The sequence below is a fragment of the Pogona vitticeps genome, chromosome 3 (genome assembly GCF_051106095.1).
Source record: "Pogona vitticeps strain Pit_001003342236 chromosome 3, PviZW2.1, whole genome shotgun sequence".
NCBI lineage: Eukaryota > Metazoa > Chordata > Lepidosauria > Squamata > Agamidae > Pogona > Pogona vitticeps.
The window spans coordinates 161223541-161248430 of NC_135785.1; the positions used below are offsets into that span (position 1 = coordinate 161223541).

Sequence of the window (24890 nt, forward strand, 5' to 3'; positions counted from 1 at the left end):
AACTTTTGAAAAAAAAAACACAACCTACAAACAGTATTCAGACCCACCACAAAAATACAACAAATGTTATGGTCAGCAAAGGACAAAAGGGACCCCCTCACCACTGCAGGAGCATACCGGATACCTTGCAGTTGTGGCCAGGTATATATTGGCACCACAAAACGCAGCATTCACACCAGAATCAAAGAACACGTGAGACACTGCAGACTAAAACAACCGGAAAATTCAACAGTAGCTGAGCATGCCCTAAAACAAGCTGGACATGAAATTCTATTTTAAAATACTGAAGTACTGGACAACACCAGCAATCTGTATGTTAGACTGCATAGGGAAGCCATTGAAATCCATAAATATAAACAAAACTTCAACAGGAAAGAAGAATGCCTGAAACTAAACCCGACCTGGTGGCCCATTCTGAAAAATACAGCCTGCAAAAGGTCAACGAACTCTACCCAGCCACAAGGGCCAGGGATCATTGCACAAAAAAGACCAGCTAACGACACCCTTCAGTCACAGTGACAGATAATCTCGCCCCCTTATCCCAACAAAAAACATGCTGATCACCCTGTCTCCTGAAAAAAGACAAAAGCTGTTCCCACAGCTATAAATACTCAACTATCCAACAAACAGCAACAGAGCATGGACAGAGTTTCCTACTCCAGTCCTCTGAAGATGCCTGCCACAGAGACTGGAGAAATGTCAGGAAGAACAACCTTCAGAACATGGCCAAAGAACCTGAAAAACCCACAACAACCAAGAGAAGAATAGTATTTGTTGAAATCATGAGCCTATTTCATGTAATTATTGTTTCCAAGATGATTTCACCTATGAAAACAATAAAATACATAAAATAGAACCAAAAAGCATCTAACATATGAATATTATACATTTATTGACTGAAATCCTATTGTGCAATTATGCAAATAGCATAACTTCTAGAAGCAAATTGCTGTAACTTAAGAAATCTCTATAGAATTTATCTGTTGCATACTGAATCATCTGACTCTGTGTGCAAGAGTCAATGCCAGTGTGGATTTCATAACTGGCAGCAATTCATATTTAAAAGTTGCATCATAACAAACGTTATCTATAGTTTTTCTGTGCTATGCATGAAGGGGTAGTTCCCAGCCTGATGAAGTGGAATTTTCTCCACAAAAGTTTAAAATTTGTTAGTTTTTTTAGTGGTTCAATAAAGGTATGATCCTATTCTTCAGTTTATATCGTTTACATAACTCTGCAACAAGAGTTATGTAAATGACAACAAGATTCAGCCAAGGTGTATCTCTCTGCAACAAGATTTCTGCAAATCTTGCAATAAGATTTCAGCCAAGGTGTATCTCTATGTACATATATACACAGGGTCACATATGCATTACATTTATGTCATGTATCCCCTATAATCACATATTATATTACATATTACATTTCCATTATAATAACTTCAGCTCACCCACAGTTAATATTACATAGTCCAGATAATTGAAAAATTACATTTTTGTACTATCATCCCTCAATGAGTGTGGTCCTAGCTATGCTGACCTGAAGATTTTGAGACTTGTAGTCTAAAAAGTAACTTTTCTAAGCTTAGCATCTTAGCCAGCTCCCCTTTGTTAGACTGCTAGCTCAGATAGCCTCCTGTCTGGGAGGGGGGAAAGTTTCTTTGAATTCCCTGTGTATGCACGTAGTTCTCTGCCGGAAATATTGGCTTAAGTCATCGCAAGTCCCAGCTAAAGTAGACTTGCCTAATCACTTGCTGAATGGTGAGGCATCATTTATGCAAGTCTCATTGGTCAAAACTCTGTACAAGTCACAACTAGGTTGGCACTGCAATTGTTTATGATAATGTCCTAGGAATTCCCTATACACTTTATGTTATTTGAATGACAAGAGACCATTCCCCTTATTTTGAAGATTGTTTCAAATTGCGGGAAAGAAATGACTTAACTTGCTTTTATATTTTTGATAGGGAAAAAAATCCTTAGCAGAAAATAGAAAAAATGAACTGCAGTGACTTTAGAATGGCTTTATGCTGAGCAAAACCATCAGAATGGTTTTCCTCTTAACAGCTGTGTATTCTTCAATACCTAGCAATCCATAGAAGTCAAAATAAATTCATAGCAAATTAAGGATGGAAAAGAAAAATGAGTTATCTTTACAAGATAGTTTTTTAAAAAAATACAACAATACACTCCACTACTTTATATAGGGAGAAATGTCAAAATAATAACATTCAGCTCTCTGTTTCTTAATAAAAACTTGGAATATTGTTTTTCAAAAGTAATGTTTTCAAAAAGTAACCCGATAACCATAATCCAAATGTCAATTTATGCTTGCATAAACGAAATGACTTAAATTGTGATAGCAAATTGTCACTAATTAATTAACTGCTAGTTGATTTCTGGGGATACATCCCATCATATGCTTGTATTTCACTAATTAGTAGCAATTTGTTGCCATGACTTACATCATTCACTTCTGTCTGTATATTAAGTGCTGTCAAGTCTCATCCAGTTTATAGACTGTGGTAGGATTCTCAAGGTATGTGAGATATTTCAGTAGTAGCTTTACCATTTCTATGTCCAGTGAATTTTCATAGCTCAGTGTGGATTTGAACCCAGCTGATCTGAGTTCTATCCACTGTACCCCATTTCCTCCCATGCCACTCACTTACTCAATAAATTAGCATTTGGATTCTGGCCATTACTTGCTGATTTGTTGCTCAGTTGTTATTGTCATTTCTCCAAAACATAATAGAAAAATAAAGTGGCCTCAGAACCCCCCCCCCCAGATTACCTCCACATTGTTACAGAAGTTTTTTTTTAAATCAAATATAATTACTGTACATTGCTTTGCGAAAATTATACCATTAGATCTTTATTTTCCCAAAAAGTAGCATGTATCTTACTTGTGACATACAATTTCTAGCTCTGATCTTAATGGTGTCTTTTCAAAGCTATTGATTTGTTGTTAATACAGTATCAACATCAACTCTTCCTTCCTATACAGGAACCTGTGTGTGCGGTGAATGTACATGTCATGATGTTGACCCAACAGGAGATTGGGGAGATATTCATGGAGACACCTGTGAGTGTGATGAAAGAAACTGCAAAGCACTCTATGACAGATACTCAGATGATTTCTGTTCAGGTAAATGAAATATTTAATGGAAAAGATTTAATATGACTGAATAACCCAAGAATGGCTGGATCTTTTCTGTTCTCCAGGCAATGATTTTTTTTTGGTGGCTGGACGTACATTTTGCCACATGAATTGGTTTCTTTATGAGCAACCAGATTTTCTTATAATTTTGCACCATCTAGCAATTGTGGCTCCTAAATTATAAAGCACATACTTTTAGACACAGCTGGGCCATTGCATACAAGACCCCCAAACAGCAGAGTCTATTATTTCTCTTTCGGCTTGGGTCATTAACCCCGTCTCAGCTTTCCCTTATGACTTGAGACTGTGAGCAGAGTTTTGACACAGCTTAATTTAAATTGGTAGGGCCAGCTGGGGCCATGAAAAAAATTGTTTTGGGTATAGTACTGGCCTGATTAGCCATTCCTTCTTCATATTAGCAGCACACACACCATGATATCACATTCATATTAGCTCTATTATTGGTGCCTGGCAGGACACTGATATATTGTGCATTAGAGTATTCAACATTCCGTAAGGCAGATCAAAAAATAGGAGTGCCTCAAGCAAAAATTTGTACCTATGAAACCAGACCTCAGATCAGCACCAAATTCAGCACAGATATAGCAGAAAGTCTGCCCTTGCTCTGTGCTAAATTTGGGAATGCTTAGACACAGGGTTTTTATGCTGCAATTTTAAAAACAACAACATTGTTTTACTCCTTTGCAGGAACATAATTTCTAAGAATAGCATTCTGGCCAATCAGAATGTGTCTCCAGTCAGCCCACAGAGCAGGTGTCTGTCACTTTCAACCCTGCCATGTGGACTGTCTCAGGGTTCCATGTTACCCCATATTATTTTACATACACATGAAAAACCTGAAAGAGGCTGTCCAGAATTTTGTGGTCTAGTATCACCAGTGTGCTGATGACACTCAACTCCATCTGCTTTTTAAGATCTTCCAGGAGGCCCTTCTCTCAGTCCACACTATGTGGCCACTCATCCAGCGCCTTCCCTTCCCCCCCCATTTTACTGTAGAATCAACAAGTGATGAAATATGCCATCTAAATGTCATTTTGCCTTCAGGCCTCATTTAATCCAGACTTAGCCTTTTTTAGACATTGGAAGAGACTAGCCTGTCACTTTGTATTTCTGACTCATGATAGTGCATGTGTTGCGTTTAAATGGCAAATGGTTCTTCCAAGGTTTCTGGGAGAGGTGAAAATTTGAGATGTCCAAACATCCAGGGGGGGGGGGGGGAGAGTTCTTACAGTCCCTCAGAGGTTGCCTGTTATAAAACACATTCAAAGAATCACAATTTTGCCTCTCTTGAGAATATTCATATGCAGATACTAGTCATCTTTCTTTGGCTTATCCATCTATATGATCATATTACTTGAAACATCTTTAGAAGTGTCACAAATGTATGAGATTCTATTTAGTGATCTGACAACTGTGGTAGTGGGTATGTACTATTTGTTAAAAGTGACCATTTGCTGTCTTGCAAGTAAGTTGATATTTACAATAAGGGACTCTTTCTGACATGCCTAGAAGGTGGATAACATTGCCTTGTAAGTGGAAGAACAACATTTTGCCAACCTTCTGCACTAACCTTGTCAGAAGGAGTGATGATTGTTCAGTCTTCTGAATTGAGAACTCATTGGTTCCAGGGCAAAGAAAAAGTTTAACTTCTTGATTTGATGTTCATTACTGTTGTTTGTAACACTGAATGAAATAGAAACTGATGAAGCAGAAAAGATTATTATTACAAGTAGAATTTCAATTATCTAAGAGAGTAAGGTAGACTCGAGGGTGGAATTGGGAGGAGGTAATGGAAGTCTGGGTGACCACATAGTGGGATCTGAGAGAATGAAAGAAGGGCCTCCTGGAAGATCTTAAAAAGCAGATGCAGCTAGGCGTCATCTGCACACTGGTTGTACCAGACCACAACATTCTAGAGTAGACAGCCTCTTTCAGGTTTTTCATGTATATGTGAATTTGCATGAGGAATCATGGAACTTTTAGACACTCCACAGGCTAATGGTCAAGGTGTTGGACAGGGATCCCCCCCCCAATACCACTATCATTCACAAAGTGACACCACGCAAGGGAAAATCCCAGAAACTGACTCCTTTTTCCATCAGTTCACTACTTCTTGCTCAAACACAAAGCAATTGTCAGGGCTGTTTTCCAATGAGCAGAAAAGGGTATCCTATATAGACCAATGGGTCCCAACCATTTTGACACCAGGGACCAGTTTAGTTGAAGACCATTCCCCCAAGGACTGGGAGGTGATGGTGGCAGGCATCCATGCATGTGGGGGGGGCATGTGTCCATGTGTCTGTGTGTGCACGGGGTGGCTGGACGTTGGTCTGCATGCAGGGGGCAGGCGTGTGAGCTGGCATCGGGGGGCAGGGAGGCATGTGGGAGGCATGCGTGTGTCTGTGCGTGCATGCGGGGTGCGTGCGTGTGTGCATGCATGTGTGTGGGGGGGGTGCATGTGGACAGGAGTGTGTGCGCACACATATATGCGCATATGCTTGCATTCCTTCGGCCCTTCAAAATCTGTCTCGGCAGCCTGGGCCTTCCAAGGCCATGGACTGGTAATGGTTCACAGCCCGGGGGTTGAGGACTCCTGCTATAGACCATCTTGACTGATGCCATTGGTGTTGTCAACATTCAGGCTACCCTTTGCTATGTAAAGCTTGCATCCTTTTTCCTACTAGCAATGCAGGCATGATATTGTGCAGCAGTATTGGGCCCTTTTCTGGCTTTTTGAATCATCAATATAGGAGCACAATATCCCACATTAATAAACCAGAGGGTTTTTAAAGAATTGAATTCAGGTATTAATCTTGAGGACTTGGAGACATAAGCCCTGCCTCCCCCTCTGTGTATTCACCATGAGAATAAACTCTGCAAGCATGTTCAGCAGAATGTGCTTCTTGTACTTTTATGACTGGGGGCCTTGCTTTATCAGAGCTTTCAATAATGAAACGTTGGAAGCATGGTTAGCTAAATGTGCTTACAGGTGCCTCTGCAGGCCTCTGTGGTGAACACACAATGATCTGCCTTACTTCAAAGTGGGGCAGGGGGGATGGCACCACCATACATTTAGTCCTTTGCCTTTCAGGCTTAAAAAGGCTATCATGACAGATGAACACAGCACGTGGGGAATTGGGTGAGGTGACCATTATGTCCCAGAAAGAACAGTTCCTGTCAGGTGCAAGTACCTGTGATATATATATTTTTAAGTCTGCAAGAAAAAAAGTCTACATTATATCTAAATTAACCAATGGGGAATGATAATAAGCCATTTTGTAGTAAATTGCAACCTATAAGAAAATGAAATACATGTGGTTATTTTAAAGATTCCTTTCTCCATAAGCAAGAAGCCATGCTGCTATTACTTTACCTCATTGAGAGACAGCTTTCTAAGAGATTCCCATTTCTCAAAAAATTGTATAACCACTCATCTAGTCAAATGATTATCTTCTTCAAACCAGTTTTATCTATTAGCAGCACATAACAGAATGGCTGTCTCTCAACAAATTTCTCATCAGGAAAGAGTGTTCCTCCATGTAATGATTACTTTTATTTTTCCAATGTGAGTACCACAGGTGTTAAGGAAATGAATGAAACATGTCTTTTCACAGACAAGCTGTGTGATGATGCAATTTCCTCCATGGTGATTAGACGTGTGTTCCTTCCCCTCTGAAGCAAAGTAGTGTGAACATTAAACAAACGTTGTGTACATGGAGAAAAAGACAGTCTGGACTATTTATTTTATTTGGTACATATGCATTTTGCTTTTCTTCCATTATGCAAGTCAAGGCAAAATAAAGGTGGTTTCTGAGTGTGGCTCTATCCAAGCAATGTCTAGACTCAGACCTGCTTGTCATTAGCAAAGTGACTACATCACTGTCTCTTAGAAGAGAGAATAGCTTGTTCCACTTCAACTGCAGGTGAGAGAGGGGTGTTCGCAGACAGTCCTCCTGTATCTTTGTTGGAAAACTCTGTGAGTAAAACAAAAAGCACTACAGAAAAAGAGAAGCCAATGCATTTCTTTTCTTGGTATAATAGTTTTCTAATGCACTGAGGTATTTATACAGGAAATATTTTAAAATGGTACCCCCCTCCATTTGCAGTTTGACTTAGTGCAGCCCAAGTTGTTACCATCTTGTGTTGCTGCATGTGGAGATTCAACTTACCAGGAAGGATTTTAAAAACCCTGAATAATGGAGAGAATCACAGGCGTCTGTCTGTCTGTCTGTCTGTCTGTCTGTGTGTTCATTTGTTCATTCATTTGTTCAATCAATTTGTATCCTGTTCCACTTAGTGTCACAGCACTACTCTGCATGGGTTAGAACTCATAACAAAACAAAAATGAAAATACAAATATTGAAACCGATAATACCCCGCTAAAAAACCCAAATGGCACCGATTAATCCCGGAGCGAAGAAAAGATGGGAGGGAAGAGGAGGATGGGAGAGAAAAAGACAGGTGGAAGGTGGTCAGCTGGGGCCGGTGTGGAAAAGCAGTGTCTTTAATGGGTTCCTAAATGTCAACAGGCAGGGGAGCTCCTCTAGAAGCTGGTTCCATAAAGTTGGAGCCATCACAAAGAAGGCCCTACCTTTTGTAGAGGATTTATGGGCCTCTCTCTGGGTGGCCACCCAGAGCAGCCTCAACTGGGATGATGTTGTGGGTCTGGCAGATGACATTAAGGAAAGACACTCCAACAAGTAACATGAGCCTAAACCATGGACAGCTTTGTATTTAAATGTCAGAACCTTGAACCTGATCTGGGATTCCATGGGCAATCAGTGGAGGCGGGCCTGAATTGGAATGATGTGGTCAAATGAGGTGGCACCCACCACCAGTCTGACTGCTGCATCCTGGACCTGCTGAACTCTCCGGATCAGGTCAAGGGGAACCCCACATAGAGCGAATTGCAGTAGTCAATCAGCGAGATGACCAGGGCCTGCACCAAAGCCCTGAGGGAGTCCTTGTCTAGGTAGGGGCGAAGATGAGTGATTAGCCAAAGCTGCTTGAAGACTGATCTGGACACGAATGCAATCTGGGACTCCCAAGAAAGATCTGGGTCCAGAATAATGCCCCAATTATGCACTTGGTCCCTAAACTGGAGAGGAGTACTATCCAGCCTAGTGACCATCCCTCTTAACCTATTGGATCTCGTGCCCCCCCAGGAGGAAAATCTCTGTTTTATCCAGGTTAAATTTGAGCCTGTTAGCCCTGGTCCATTCCAGTACTGCAACCAGGCAACACTCCAGCGTCCAGATGGCATTCACTGCAGAGGTGGTAATGGAGATACAGAGTTGCATGTCATCAGCATACTGATGACACCTTTCTCCAAAACTCCTGATATCTTCCCACAATGGCTTAACATGTATATTAAACAGCATTGGGGATAGTGCCGATCCCTGAGGAACCCTACACTGAAGGTTCCAAGATGCCAATGCCTCCTCCTGTAGTTGAACTCTCTGGACACAGTCCTCACGGAAGGATCGGAGCCAGCTCAATGCTAAGCCCCCAATCCCAACCTCAGAGAGCCTGTCTAGGAGGATACTGTAGTCAATGGTATCAAAAGCCGCTGAGATTTTTTCCCCCGTCCTTAAACCCAACTGCTAAAACATTTAAAAAAACACACACACACACATACACACACACAAAAGCTGCTGAGAGATCTAGGAGTACAAACAGGGTGCCCCTGCCCCTGTCAGCTTCCCTTAAAAGGTCATCCTGCAGTGCAACCAATGTTGTCTCAGTACCCTTTCACGGCCTGAATCCAGACTGGAAGGGCAATCCTGCTCCTCAAGGTATGACTGCAGCTGATTGGCCACCGCTCTCTTGATCACCTTGCCCAGGAATGGTATGTTACTAATCGAATGGAGAATGTTAAGGTTGTCTGATGCTAACTGGGGGCATTTGATAATGTGTTGTACAATGGTTTCTTTTAAGCGGGAGGGAAGCATTTCCTCCCTCAGTGATGAATTAATAGTGTTCATGACCCAATCAGTCATAGCCCCCTTTGTGGCTCTAATGAGCCACACTGGGCAGGAATTCAGGGAGGAGGCAATGGGCCTACAGCTAGCCATCACCCTGGAGGCTTCCTCTTTTTTCTACAGGGTCAAACTGAACCAACTGAGCAACAGGATTTGGGACATAAATGGTAACCCCCAGATCAGCTAAACTACTGGTGGAGTCAAGGTCAGCACGAATGGCCAATTAGAGATAGGAGCTTGGGTATGGGGACCTTCAGAGAATAGGGTGGCCACATGAAAAGGAGGACAATGATCCTATAACTGTTGTGTGGAAGAGGGAAATTCAGCACATGTCACTTGCATGGCAAAGTAGATCTGCTGAAATCCCCTCTTCCATGCAACTATTAAAGGGCTGTCTTGCCTTCCTTTTCCTGTTGCTACCTGTGGCGATTTCTTCCGAAGTCCCTATCCCTCCCCCCAGGCCTTCACGAGGTTCTCGCTCTTCTTTCTTCATTGCTGCCACCAGATATTAAAGCTTTAATATCAATAGAGTATGGAGACAAGTGTGCTGTTCAAAACGTAAGTCTTTTATTTGATAAGGGAAGTAAATAAACGATGAATATTCATGGCATAAATCACAGGCTGCCAATCACTTGTATTTGAATCAAATCTGATGTAACCCTCTGTTTCAATCTAGGCTCTTACAGATCTCTAACTCACTTTCCAGACACTTTCATGTTACACACAGTCTCTCACTCACAGAATCTCTCTCAGACTCCATCCACCAGTTTTTATATCCAGCTCCCTCCCCCCTTGGCTCCGCCTTCCGTCCACTCATAGGCTCCTTCTCCAATGTTCTGTTGTGACAGACAGGTGAGGGTAGGGCTGTTCACTACACCAGTGGTCCCCAACCTTGGGCCTCCAGATGTTCTTGGACTAAAACTCCCAGAAGCCTTCACTACCACCTCTGCTGGCCAGGATTTCTGGGAGCTGAAGTCCAAGAACACCTGGAGGCCCAAGGTTGGGGACCACTGCACTACACCACCCAACAGAAGGAAGAATGGCATTAAACTATTCCCCTCCCTACCTCAACTCAGAAGCAAAGAATCGTAGGAGGCCCTCAAGAAAAGTCCCCAAGAAAAAGCTTGCCATGGAAAAGGTGTCCAGATGCAGCATTTGTGCTACTTGGTTTCATCTCCCTTTTTTGTCTGCTGGTGATGGAAAGTCACAGGATTTACTGTGTCCTAACAGTTAACAGTTTAACGCTAAGGTGCTTCAGTGTTTATCAGTACCTTTGCCCTCCTCTGCACTGCAGTTTACAATGAAAAAGTTTGCTTTACTGGGGCAGTCTCTTCATCACAATAGGGGGAAAGTGCAAGGGAGCATGTGACATTTTGATACAATCACTTTTCCACAGAAGCTGACAGAAGAACAGCACTGGTGAGGAAGCAGATGCAGAGAGAATGTGTGTTTGTGTGTTTTCTGTAATGATGAACCTGGAGCTCAAGAAATAAAATTGCAGAGAGTGTTTGCTGATATAAACGGAAGTTTCTTTTTTTTTCCTCTTCAGAGAAACTGCAGCCTACATAAATTCATAACCAATCTTTCTGTAATTTCTTGCTGATATAAAATAGTTGTCTCTCTTGACAGACTCTGACTTCCAGCCTATCAACACTCCTTAGCATTTCTGTGACAACCAAGTCTCCCTAGCGTATTGCCATGGCAAGGACCTGCTAATTAAGCATGAAAGTCCCATTCCTGTGCTAATTAACCATTGACCGAAACCTTGTTGCATAGCTAGTAAATTGCACTAGATTAGGTCCATTGGTGGGGATTTGATAAGTCAACTCCTCCACAAGTCCCATTGATTCAAATGGGCCTCTTCTAGTTACAACTTACTTTAGCATAAGTAAGTCACAATCAGATTATTGTTTTATTTTCATTATCTAGTAGTACAGTGGACTCTTGACTTACAGACTTTTTGAGTTACAGACTTCTCTGGCCGCAAAATTTAGGTTTGACTTGCAGCCTGAGAATTGACTTACAGAACAGAAAAAAAACAAAATGGAAGAAAAACGGCCTGTTACGGGATTAATCGGTTTTCAATGCACTGTAGGTCAATGGAGACTTGACCTACAGACTTTTTGACTTGAGAACCGCCTTCCAATACGGATTAAGTTCTCAAGTCAAGACCCCACTGTATGAGCTTGGGATTTAACAGAGCAGTTGCTTACAAGTAAATCTAAATAAATTGAGTGGAGTTTACTCCTATGTCAGTGGATATAATTGCAGGCTTATGCCTGCTTCTTCCTGCTAAACCTAGGATTGGTCTTTACCATGTAAAACAACAGAACGGGGATTCAATATGCCTGAATGGAGCTCCATACAGAAAGAAAAACTAAATAACAATGGGGAAAGTTCCAGCTTAGCCTTCTCATGACCAGGGATGGTTGTATGAGCAGCTGTTCAGTTATGTGCACCTTCATCTGAAGTGATATACACCAGATGCAGGGTCTGCATGCTGATCAAATCTCAGCCTACATCAAACAGTACTAGTGTTAATATTGCCAGGGAGAAATTAGTACATATGACACTAAGTACTTGCCTGTGTGCCATGGGGTACGGTACTGTATACCACTCAAACACTGAATCCCTTTATATACCCCTTTGCTCAGAGCTTGGCAAGTTATTTTTAAGACCAATGAAAATAATGATCACCATCCTTCCACTGTATAGTTATGGATAACCCCATCTATTATATTACCATCTATTATATAATCAATCCATTATATTGATTTGAAGGGACTGCCTGAATTCTGAGGAGAACAAACTGCCTTATCTCAAAATGGCGAGGGTTGGCATTCTGTCTCCTTGGACTGTGAGCTGTACATGTTCTTTTGTCTCAAAAATAACTTTCCATGGTTTGTTTTTACGCACTCAAGTCAAATACTGTGTTTCTTAAGGAATTAGAATAAGACCTAGGCATTTGTTGCTGCTGTTGCATGCCACCAAATCATGGTGACCCTATGAATGAGTGATCTCCAAAATGTACTAACATCTATAGCCCTGCTCAGTGCTTGCAAACTCAAGGCAATGTCTTATTTTCCTCAAGTTAATCCATCTCATATTTGATCATCCTCTGTTCCTGCTACTTTCTAGCATAATTTCTCCTTGTAGCAAGTCTTGTTTCCATGTGGTGTTCCCAAAGTATGACAGCCTCAGTTCTGGCATTTTTGATTTTAGAGAGAGTTGAGGTTTGATTTGATCTAGGACACATTTGCTTGTCTTTCTCACAGTCTGTAGTATCCACAAAGCTCCCCTCCAGCACCATATTTTGAACGAATCAGTCTTGCTCCTGTCAGCTTTCCTTATTGTCCAGTTTTCACATTTGTATATACTGTAGCAATTGGAAGTAACATATTTCAGTGTTCATGTTCTTGGCCTTTGTCTCTGATGGCATATTGTTACACTTTTTTTTCTAGTTCACTCACTGCTATCTATTTGTTTCATAATGTTTGCCTTTTTCTTTTAAAATTGGTCCCATGGCACTCCTGAAAAGGGCGATTTCTTTTCACACTACTATGCCATTTCTATGAAGGAAAATATTACAAATACATGATTATGCCCAGAGGTTGGAAATGCGCTACACATGGATTACCTTGAGTACAGTATCTGTTATTAAAACAAACAAACAAAAAATACAAATTCACATTTCCAATTACAGTGGTGCCTCGCTTAACGAGCGCACCGTATAACGAAAAAATTGCATAGCGATCTCTTTTTTGAGATTGCTAATGCGATCGCTTACCGATGGCCTCTATGGCCAAAACTCGCATTGCGAAGATGGGTAATTAAATTTGGACAGTTTAGCCAAATTTAAAACATTAAGCAGACACACTATGTAACATGCCAAACTTTTTGAACAAAGGCATAAAACTACTAAAAAACAATTCCAAAGATTTTAGACTAACTGCTTTTACTTTTGTTTATTACAACACCTTAGGAAAAGATCTATTAAACCATAAAATGTGTGAAAAATACTCTGTATCCCTCCTATAGCATAATCCAAGGCTTCCTATTTGCAAGTCATGGCAACCAATTCTCATTTTGCCTAACATCAGTTCAACTCAGCTATCCAATACCGGCAAAATTATTAGTTTCAGTCTTCCTTGGATCATGTTTGCAAAATAAAGGTTTTTGTGTGTTCTTTTTGGAACAGAACCAAAACCTAACAGCCTGTGAGCAAAATGAAGCTGGTTTATTTCTTTGGTTCTCTCCCCTAAAAAGCTCACTAGAGTGGAGATGAAGGATAAACCTAGTGCTGAGGGTCTGCTTGAGCCACAGGTCTCTATGATTGCCTGTTTGAATACAACAGTGGTTTCTGACCTTTTTCAAGTTGTGACACCCTTTTATAATAGCCAAGTAACCAGTGACCCAACTGCTGTATCTGCATACATTGGCTGTTGTCATTGTTACAGTAGCGGTGACATCATCTGCCCATCATTGCTGTGGCTGCGTGTCATCTGCCAATAGCGTGATGGGAGGTGGGACATAAGAGGGTGGAGCTAAGGTATTTAAGGGGGAGTGAATGAGGTGTGAGTCAGATAGGGTTTGAGATAGGGACTTGATAGGGTCTGGATAGGGACTTAGGGAGTTAGGGCTCGTACATGTTGTGTAGTCCTGTGCTATATATTAGAGTGAAGGTCTGAGAGAGAGAGTGTGTGTGGGGTACTTTATTATTACTGATTGCCTTTTATTTTAATTATTATAGTGATTTACCATTCCTTTCGTTATTATCAATAAACATAAGTTTTTATTTTAAAAATCATACTTTTGTCTGAAGAGACTAATGAGGGAATGGTTGGTGGCAGCGTGAAATAAAGTGAGTATGAGTGTGACGTGGCAGCTCCTTTGTGTCGTGTGAGGAGGCTGTTACAGTCATCATCACCCTGACATGGCAGCACCATTCATGCTGTTGCTGTTTGCCCTCCTGCTGCTCTTGGCATTGACTCTGCACCACCACATGAAAATTGGGGAGAAAGCAGGCTGGGGGAGGTTTCAGGTAGCGAGAAGAGAAGGCAAATGACTTCAAAGATGAGCCAGGGAGTGGAACAACATTGTGGTACCCAGGGAGGGGGCAAAAAATTCACACAGAGAGAATCCCCCTCAGAAACCAACACGAAACTTTTCTTACACCTCCTGCAGAAGAGTGTTTGGTTTTGTGTCCTCTTCTTTGGGGTTTGTTGTGTGTGGGGGAGGTGTATCTCTTCTTTTTCCCTTTCCTCCCCTTCTTTAGGCTCTCTGGAAATGATATATCATAGTTAAAATCTGTTTCTTGAGGAAGTGGCAATAATTATATCTTTACTCTGGTGTTTCTTCTTTTTCCCTCTCAAAAATAGTTCCAGTCATCCCTTTTTAGAAATTAGAGGTTTATTTCTCCCCAAAAGGGCCTGTTTCTCATACATCCTCATACACACTAACTTTGATATCTTGCAGCAAAACGTCTAGGAAGAAATTATTTGGCAACGGTTACAGCACACATACAAAGCCACCGCAGTCCCTCAGAAAACACTTTATGACCCTCTTGGGGGTCATGACCCCCAGGCTGGGAAACACTGAGATATAACAAACACAATATAAAACAATTAATGAACATGAAGTAGGGGGTGTAAAAAACCTTGAAAGACAAAGCTGGGAAGGCAATCTGGTCTACTGTTTGTTTATTTATTCAATTTTTATACCACCCATCTAGCAAATGTCTGCTCTGGGCACTGTACAGAAAGTAAAAGAAAAATCATAAAAACACTCTAAAATACAGAGATTTTTTTTAAAACACAGGTGACAAGAAAGTGTCAGACAGCAAAGAATAACCCTTCCTCCTCTTCCACACCTTCAATCAATACTATTCAACTGGCAGACACAACCTGCAGAATGGCTACATTTTGAAGTAATATGTGCCTTCAAGTTACCTCTGACATACTGTGAATAAGCAATCTGCAAAATGTTCTGTTTTTCTGGACAGTACTGAAGAGCCTGTAGATCTTCTGTAATCTGTAACCAATAAATAGCAGCTGTGTTGCTTTGAAGGGCAGAGTTTACAGTGCTTCTGACCTTAATGGAAGCTTTCATTTAGCTTATGTGGGTGCTCAGCTTTGACTTCCAGTTAAATCTTTACATGGTGAAAGTGAAAATGCTCTTACATAGCTATGTAAATGATGTAATGTTTGGAGGCAAATTGCCTCAGGTGAAGAAATCATCACAGGCATTATCAACTGTAGGTTGAGTTGTACAGCTCAGTATGCAATAGATAATGTCTTCACTGCTTTCTTAACTTAAGGCTGTTTGGTGCCAGCAGTTTATATTGTAACTAGCCAAGAGGATTTGGGCCATTGTATGCTAACTTCATGTAAATCTTCAGACATTTTATCATGCATTTCAATATACACTGATCAGCAACAACCACAAAACCAATTTGCCTAATATTGTGTAGGTCCCCCTCATGCTGCCAAGACAGCTCTAATGAGATGTGGACTCCACAAGACCCCTGAACATGTCCTGTGGTGGTATCTGACACCAAGACATTAGCAGCAGAGCCTTTAAGTTCTGCAAGTTGCAAGATGGAGCCTCCACGGATCCTACGGAGTTCCAGCACATCCCATCCATGGTTTTCCAGCACATCCCATAGATGCTCAGCCGATTGAGATCTGGGGAATTTGGAAACCGAGGAAACACCTTGAACCATTTGTCATGTTCCTCAAACCGTTCCCAAACATTTTTTGCAGTATGAATAATCCTGCTGAAAGAGGCCACTGCCCTCAGGGAACAGCATTATCATGAAGTGGAGCCCGTGGTGTGCAACAATCTCTGGGTAGGTGGTAGGTATCAAAGTAAAATCCATGTGAATGCCAGGACACAAGGCTTCCCAAAAGAAGATTGCCCAGAGCTTAACACTGCCTCTGCTGGCCTACCTTCTTCTCATAGTGCATCCTGCTGATATCTCTTTCCCGGGAATGCATATGCGCCCAGCCATCCACCTGATCTAAAGGAAAATGTGATTCATCAGACCAGGCAACCTCCTCCCATTTCTCCATGGTCCAGTTCTGATGCTCATGTCCACATTGTAGGCACTTTCGGCAGCAGACAGGGTTCATCATGCGCACTTTGACCAATCTGCAGCTATGCAGTCCCTTATGAAGCAAACTGCAATGCACTGTGTGCTCCGGCACCTTTCTATCGTGGCTGGCATTAAGCTTTTCCGAAATTCCAGCTACAATGGCTCTTCTGCATGATCGGTCTAGATGGGCTAGCCTTTGCTCCCCACATGCATCAATGAGTCTTGGGCACCCAAGACCCTGATGCCAATTCACTGGGTCCTCTTCCTTGCAGCACTTTTTGTACATACTAACTATTGTCTAGTGGGAACACTTCACAAGACTTGCTGTTTTGGAGAAGCTCTGACCCAGTCATCTGGCTACGACTATTTGGGCCTTGTCAAAGTCACTCAGTTCTTTTTGCTTGTCCATATTTCCTGCTTCCAACACGTGAAGTTCTAGAACTGACTGCTCATTTGTTGCTTATTATATCCCACCCCTTCACAGGTGCCATTGTAACAATATAGTCAATGCGATTGATTTCACCTGTCAGTGTTTTTAATGTTGTGGCTGATCAGTGTATGCTTGCTGGATCATATGGAAACGTAGACTTACTAGCAATCAATATCCACTTACCTGAAAGCAAGTGTTAACTCATAATTACATTCCACTCAGGATTTGGGAATAAAAGAACACACACAACTCACCAAACCTTTGTTTCCCCTTGCCTATGTCTATCCTAAAAAAGAAAAAGAAAAAACCTCAAAAGTACAGCACAGTATATCTGTTAAATGTCTACTCAGAAGTAAATTAGCCCCACTAAACTAATGAGGTTTACTTCCAAGTAAGGAGTTTCCTGCTTATTTCAACCAGCTTCCCACCCCTACCATTTCTGTCTCCCCCCCCCCACACACACACACATTACAACACAAAACCATGAATCAAGCACATTGCTCGTCTACTGAGATCCATGCAATTCAAGCCAGGTACCTCTTGGCAAAGAGACTGCTGGGTTTTGTGGTTTGCTCCAAAAAACAAACACACACACATTTTACAAACATGATAATGGGATTCTGAAGCCTCTATATCCGTGCATGGTTTTTCTCCCTGTTGTTGAACAACTGTGTTGAACTGATGTGGATGTAATGAGAATTGGTTGCCATAACATCAGTAGTTGCCTTGGCTGATGATAGCAGTGCTCTCAGCTTTCATTTTTAAATAGGTTTGTATTTTTAGCAAGACATTTATTGTGCTATGGTACCAATTTTTAAAAGCAAACTCTGATTGTTTGCAGAATAATTCTTTCTTATAGCCTCAGAGAATGCTATAGATTTTAAAGGAGTTGAGGAATAGTTTAAATTGTTGTTAAGTGCTCTCAGGTCAAAACTGGTTTATAATAACTGTGATAGGGTTCTCAAGGTAAGTGGGGTAGAGTGGTTTACCAGTTCTGTCTCCCCTTTCCCTGGGTGAGCTTCCATGACAGAGCCAGGGAATCAAACCCAGGTCTCCTGAGTCTTAAGTCCCTTATTCTATGCACTGCACCACACTGGTTAGTCTCATAGTCTGAGGTCCTTTGCATAATAGAGGTTGATCTGTTAAGCACACATTTAATCTTAGAAGAAAGGCATACGATTCTTTTTCTTTAATAAAAGAAAGGACTGGTTGTTGTAGGTGTTTTGGACTGTTTGGCCTTGTTCTGAAGGTTTTTCTTCCTAATGCTTTGCCGGTCTCTGTGGCTGGCATCTTCAGAGGACAGGAGTTAGAACTCTGTGTTCTGGTGTAGTGTAGTATTTGTAGCGGTGAGATCAGCTTTTTGTCCTTTTCAGGAGACTGGGTGATTATGGTGATCAGGCTGTTTTTTGTTATGGGTGTATTGTTGTGATAAGGGGGGAGATGATCTGTCACTGTGATTGATGGGTGTCATTAGTTAGTCTTTTGTGTGCAGTGATTACAGGTCCTTCTGGCTGGGTAAAGTTTGTTGACCTTTTGCAGGCTGTATTTTTCAGTGCTGGGAGCCATGCTTTGTTGAGTTTTAGACTTTCTTCTTTTTTGGGTGTTTGTGTATTTCAATGGCTTCCCTGTGTAGTCTAACATAATGATTGCTGGATTGCTTCTGTGTTTTGAAATAGAATTTCATGTCTAGTGTCATGTTCCCAGGGGGTTTCAGCAGGCAAAAGTCCAATAAACCCATCCAATATCAGAAGTCCAGGAGATGCAAAGCAGATACCAAAAGGCCAAAGCCAAAACACAAACCAAAGTCAGAGTCCAAAGCCAAGGGTCCAGAGAACAAGGTCCAAGATGAGCAGGACCACGAATGCAAGCCTGAGTGGTGACTTGTTGCTTCCACAAACTTCCAAGCCTCTGGGTGCAGATTTTATAGCAGCAGCAGTCATCTAAACACTTCATCCTGCTAAAACTCAGGGCTGGTCAACCTGATGTTCCTATGGGAAGCATTCATGCGATCCTCTGACTTTCGTGTCATGAGTCTTTGCTGAAGTTTAGCCCTCACCCTGGCTACTGGGGGAGGAGAATCTGGTGGTGATTCAGCTGTCTGTGCTTCTAAGTGCCCTGCATTTTCCTCAGCTGTAATTAACCCCTCAGATTCCAGATCTTCTCCGGCTGAACTCATGACATCCAGCTTATTTCAGGGCGTGTTCAGCTGATGATTATTTTTTGGTTGTTTTAGTCTGCAGTGTCTCTCATGTTCTTTTATTCTGGTATGGATGCTGCATTTTGTGGTCCCAATATATACCTTACCACAACTGCAAGGTATCCGGTATACTCCTGTAGCAGTTAGGGGATCCCTTCTGTCCTTTGCTGACCCTAACATTTGTTGTATTTTTGTGGTGGGCTTGAATACTGTTTGTAGGTTGTGTTTTTTCAAAATTTTCCCCATGTGGTCCATGACCCCTTTGATGTATGGCAGAAATACTTTATTTGTGAGCGGCTGTTTTTCTTCTTGAGAAAGGATTGTTGTTGTTTTTTTCATCTGCAGAAACCATATAAGACTAACATTTTAACTTATTTTTTAATAACAGTAATTTATCTATATGTTGGGAACCCTGACCAATTTGCTTGTCAGCAGGGAAGCAAGGTGATTGGCTGGGTGGTGCATGTAGACAGCCTATCCTGAAGCTTGAAGGACGAGGGAGTGGAGGGTGATGAGAAGGAGAGTGTAACTGAGGAAAAGGTTTGTTGTTGGGTTGCTGTAACTGAAGAAGAACTGAAACTTAGATCTGTTCTGAAGCTGATGTTCCTATGTAATAAAAATATTTCATTTTTTTAGCCATAGGTTCTGGTTAATGGCTGGTTAATGGCTGGTGTCAAACATGTTACTGGGAAGTTATTTTTTAAAAGTGAAAAGCTTAGGTTGGTGCTGGCCACAACCAAGTTAAGCATTTTCAAATATCAATGCAAATAATGGAAATGGAAATTTGCCAATTTCCAATGTCAAGATAGCACCCTCTTCTCTATTCAGAAGCTGGAATTTTCCTCCTACATGCCTGACAGGATGCTGTTTTCCACTGCGCGTGAAGGGGATAGTGTAGCTTAGGGGGCATCTGATATGCAAGTCTTTGTCCACTGCCTCTTCCTCATCTCAGACTGTAGCATTTTGAGATGGCCAATTCACCCTTTCTATTAGAAGGACCAGTTCAGTGTCCACATGAGAAGCAAACATAAAGACAAATGTAAGTACTATCAGGAGAAGCCATGTACATTCCAGTAATATCACTGCTCATGATAACATTTGAACAGGGCCTGGGAGAGACTGTAGGGGTTTAATGTGATATGGATAAAGATGGAGCTGAAATATATTTGTTCATTTTGTCATTGAAGGTCATGGACAGTGTAACTGTGGAAGATGTGACTGTAAGCCAGGTTGGACAGGGAAGAAGTGCGAGCATCCACTTTCTTGTCCCATGTCAGCTGAAGAGAGTATTAGGAAATGCCAAGGAAGCTCATCTTTACCTTGCTCTGGAAGAGGTAAGTGGCTTGCTTTCATTTCTCAAGATGACCACAATCCAAGTGAACTGTTTTGCTGCTTGGAGATATTTAGCGTCGCCAAGCGTGTAAACTAGCTTACATTCAAGTGTTTTCTGATATTAACTTCAAAAAGCAGCTTTGTACTTTGTTAGTCGCTTGCTTAACGCTAATCAGGAAACATAAATTTACACAACACTCCTGACCAACCTGTTTTTCCTGCTTGGTCAACTAATTAAACTCTCCTGGACAGCTACTTATAGTATGATGGGTCACACTGGGTCTTTGACTTTTGCAGTAGTGAAAGTATTAAAGCAGCAAACTGATGCCCCAAAGATTTCCCATTAGGAAATGCCCACAACATTTTTCACAAGTCAGGCCAGCTCTTATGTTGCTGCTTATGTGTAAAAGCAGAGCTTAGAAAGTTGCTTGAGAATTACTATAATGATATAACAAAGCCAGCCATAACTAAGCAGAAGTAGGGTAACATTCTGTGCCCGAGAACAGTGGTTCCCAACTGTGGGTAACCCAGGTGTTCTTAGACTGCAGCTCCCAGAAGCCTTTACCACCAGCTGTGCTTGCCAGGGTTTCTGGGTGTTGCAGTCCAAGAATACCTGGGTTACTCAAGGTTGGGAACCACTATCCTAGAACATCCTCCTCCCTCTGCTTAGTTATGGGTAGTTTCAGCATGTCATGAGAGTCGTTTTCTTTAAAAGTAACTTTTCAGTCTTTGAGTAAAACTACTATTTCAGTGGTTTTGAGATTAGAGTATGTTTATAGGATATTTATAAATAGATAATTTTTCCACTTGCATTTGGCAGTGCACTGTCTCTAAATCACATGTTTGTTTTTTGTTTTTTGTTTGTTTGTTTCATTAGATTTATAGCCCGCCCATCTAGACAGATAGTCTACTCTGGGCAGCAAATTGTTGTTGATCATGGTCTCGTTCAAAGAGTGTTGTTCTTGTTGTTGTTGTCCCTGGTTGTTTTTGGTTCATTCTGGATCGTCCTTGTACATATATTTTGGCACAGATTTGAATTGTTCATCCCAGTGTTGGTATCCACAGGTCTTTCTTGCTGTGTGTATTGGAGTGCACTGGCTCCTCCTAGTACTGCCTGTCCGCATGCATCCAGAATGGCTCCCAGAGTTCTCAGTCCCAACATTGCTATATTCTTTTGCCTATCTTTCCCATCCTTTCTTCACCCAATTCACTCCCTCTTTACTTCCCTCCTTCTTTTATCCATCCACTGTTCTCTAACTTCACATATTATATTTGCTGCCCTGTTTTCTATTTATTTTTACAGTATTTTTCACTTTTGTGCTATGTTGCAAAAGTTATAACCCTAAAGAAAATTAAAAAGTAGAGTACAAGAGCAGCTACTGTCTTCTCTGCTCTCTGTCTCTCTCTCTCCCAACTTCACTCTCTCCTCCTTTCCCTCCTTGCTTTTACCAGCTGTCCATTCTCAGACCTGCATATTTTCGCTTAATTTGTTTTCATTTTTATTTTTCACTTTTATACCATCATAGGTACAAGACGGCAAAGTGTTGCAATATGGTGCAAAACTGATAACATTTAAAAACTTAAAAAACAAAATGCATGAGCAGCTCCTCTCCCAAGAAAACAAAACAAGAGTGGCAATAAAATATGCAAGGATAGAGACTCACCAGTAGAAGGAGAAATGCCATCAAATGACACCCACACCCATAAAATACATGGTTGGCATGCACCAGTGTGTTACTGGGGTTCACATAATCAGATCATGCACTGCAGCAAACCAAAGCAAAGCAGAACAAAAATCCACCAAAGTGGTGTTTTGAAAACCCTTATTTTGTTTTTTCATTGTTGTACTTTTTTTACAATATATGATTGACAGCTCTATTTTGCAAAACTCTAAAGTATGCAAATTATATCCCAGTTTTTGCTTTTTAGACTTCCTTTGACTTAGAATGCAACTACATTGAAATATACTCCTCCAATTACTCTGGGTGTAGCATTGCTGAGGAGACTGAAATTGAACAATTCTATGAAGATTTACAACACCTTCTAGAACTGACACCAAAGAAAGATGTTCTTCTCATTCTAGGGGACTGGAATGCTAAAGTAGGGAGCCAAGAGATAAAAGGAACAACAGGGAAGTTTGGCCTTGGAGCTCAGAACGAAGCAGGACAAAGGCTAATAGAGTTTTGTCAAGAGAATAAGCTGGTCATCACAAACACTCTTTTCCAACAACACAAGAGGCGACTCTATACATGGAAATCACCAGATGGGCAATATCGAAATCAGATTGACTATATTCTCTGCAGCCAAAGATGGAGAAGCTCTATACAGTCAGCAAAAACAAGACCTGGAGCTGACTGCGGTTCTGATCATCAGCTTCTCATAGCAAAATTCAAGCTTAGACTGAAGAGATTAGGAAAAACCACTGGGCCACTCAGGTATAATCTAAACCAAATCCCTTATGAATACAGAGTGGAAGTAAAGAACAGATTTAAGGAACTAGATTTGGTGGACAGAGTGCCTGAAGAACTTTGGATAGAGGCTCGTAACATTGTCCAGGAGGCAGCAACGAAAACCATCCCAAAGAAAAGGAAATGCAAGAAAGCAAAGTGGCTGTCCAACGAGGCCTTAGAAATAGCAGAAAGGAGAAGGGAAGCAAAATGCAAGGGAGATAGGGAAAGTTACAGAAACTTGAATTCAGACTTCCAAAGAATAGCAAGGAGAGACAAGAGGGCCTTCTTAAATGAACAATGCAAAGAAATAGAGGAAGATAACAGAAAAGGAAAGACCAGAGATCTGTTCAAGAAAATTGGACATATTAGAGGAACATTTTGCACAAAGATGAACATGATAAAAGACAAAAATGGGAGGGACCTAACAGAAGCAGAAGACGTCAAGAAGAGGTGGCAAGAATACACGGAGGAATTATATCAGAAAGATGTGGATATCCCGGACAACCCAGACAATGTAGTTGCTGACCTTGAGCCAGACATCCTGGAGAGCGAAGTCAAGTGGGCCTTAGAAAGCCTGGCTAACAACAAGGCCAGTGGAGGTGATGGCATTCCAGTTGAACTATTTAAAATCTTGAAAGATGATGCTGTTAAGGTGCTACATTCAATATGCCAGCAAGTTTGGAAAACTCAACAGTGGCCAGAGGATTGGAAAAGATCAGTCTACATCCCAATCCCAAAGAAAGGCAGTGCCAAAGAATGCTCCAACTACCGTACAATTGCACTCATTTCGCACGCTAGCAAGGTTATGCTCAAAATCCTACAAGGTAGGCTTCAGCAGTATGTGGACCGAGAACTCCCAGAAGTACAAGCTGGATTCCGAAGAGGCAGAGGAACTCGAGACCAAATTGCTAACTTGCGCTGGATTATGGAGAAAGCCAGAGAGTTCCAGAAAAATATCTACTTCTGCTTCATTGACTATGCGAAAGCCTTTGACTGTGTGGACCACAGCAAACTATGGCAAGTTCTTAAAGAAATGGGAGTGCCTGACCACTTTATCTGTCTCCTGAGAAACCTATATGTGGGACAGGAAGCAACAGTTAGAACTGGTCATGGAACAACTGAGTGGTTCAAAATTGGGAAAGGAGTACGGCAAGGCTGTATATTGTCCCCCAGCTTATTTAACTTATATGCAGAATACATCATGCGGAAGGCTGGACTGGAAGAAACCCAAGCCGGAATTAAGATTGCCGGAAGAAATATCAACAACCTCCGATATGCAGATGACACCACTCTGATGGCAGAAAGTGAGGAGGAATTAAAGAACCTTGTAATGAGAGTGAAAGAGGAGAGTGCAAAAAACGGTCTGAAACTCAACATCAAAAAAACTAAGATCATGGCCACTGGTCCCATCACCTCCTGGGAAATAGAAGGGGAAGATATGGAGGCAGTGTCAAATTTTATCTTCCTGGGCTCCATGATCACTGCAGATGGAGATAGCAGCCCTGAAATTAAAAGGCGCCTTCTTCTTGGGAGGAAAGCGATGACAAATCTGGACAGCATCTTGAAAAGCAGAGACATCACCTTGCCAACAAAAGTCCGAATAGTCAAAGCTATGGTTTTTCCTGTCGTGATGTATGGAAGTGAGAGCTGGACCATAAAGAAAGCAGACCGCCGAAGAATTGATGCCTTTGAATTGTGGTGCTGGAGGAGGCTCTTGAGAATCCCCTGGACTGCAAGGAGAACAAACCTATCAGTTCTAAAGGAAATCAACCCTGAGGGCTCACTGGAAGGACAGATCCTGAAGCTGAGGCTCCAGTACTTTGGCCATCTAATGAGAAGAAAAGACTCCCTGGAAAAGACCCTGATGTTGGCAAAGTGTGATGGCAAGAGGAGAAGGGGACGACCGAGGATGAGATGGCTGGACAGTGTCTGCGAAGCAACCAACATGAACCTGACACAACTCCGGGAGGCAGTAGAAGACAGGAGGGCCTGGCGTGCTCTGGTCCATGGGGTCACGAAGAGTCGGACACGACTAAACGACTAAACACACACACAGCATGAAGAAAATCTATTCACGATTTCCTGACTACACAATGTTATTTTAAGCATGGAGAAGACTTGCACCTTTCTTCAAGGAATTGTTGCTTTCTGAACACCTGTCAGGAGGTTGTTTATTTTAAATGTCTCTATGTCACAATGTTTTTTGAAACATTTTTGGTTGTGTGAA

At 41.6% G+C, this 24890-nt stretch overlaps 1 protein-coding gene across 2 annotated transcripts in view; it reads left to right on the plus strand.

Annotated features, from left to right (window-relative positions):
- ITGBL1 (integrin subunit beta like 1) overlaps nt 1-24890 on the plus strand; it is a 223911-nt gene that overhangs the window by 90985 nt on the left and 108036 nt on the right. For both annotated transcript variants that reach the window (XM_078391412.1, XM_072994646.2), the window contains 2 exons: nt 3007-3147; nt 20069-20215. In XM_078391412.1, coding sequence (XP_078247538.1) covers nt 3007-3147; nt 20069-20215 — 288 coding nt within the window. The remainder of the gene's footprint in view (nt 1-3006; nt 3148-20068; nt 20216-24890) is intronic.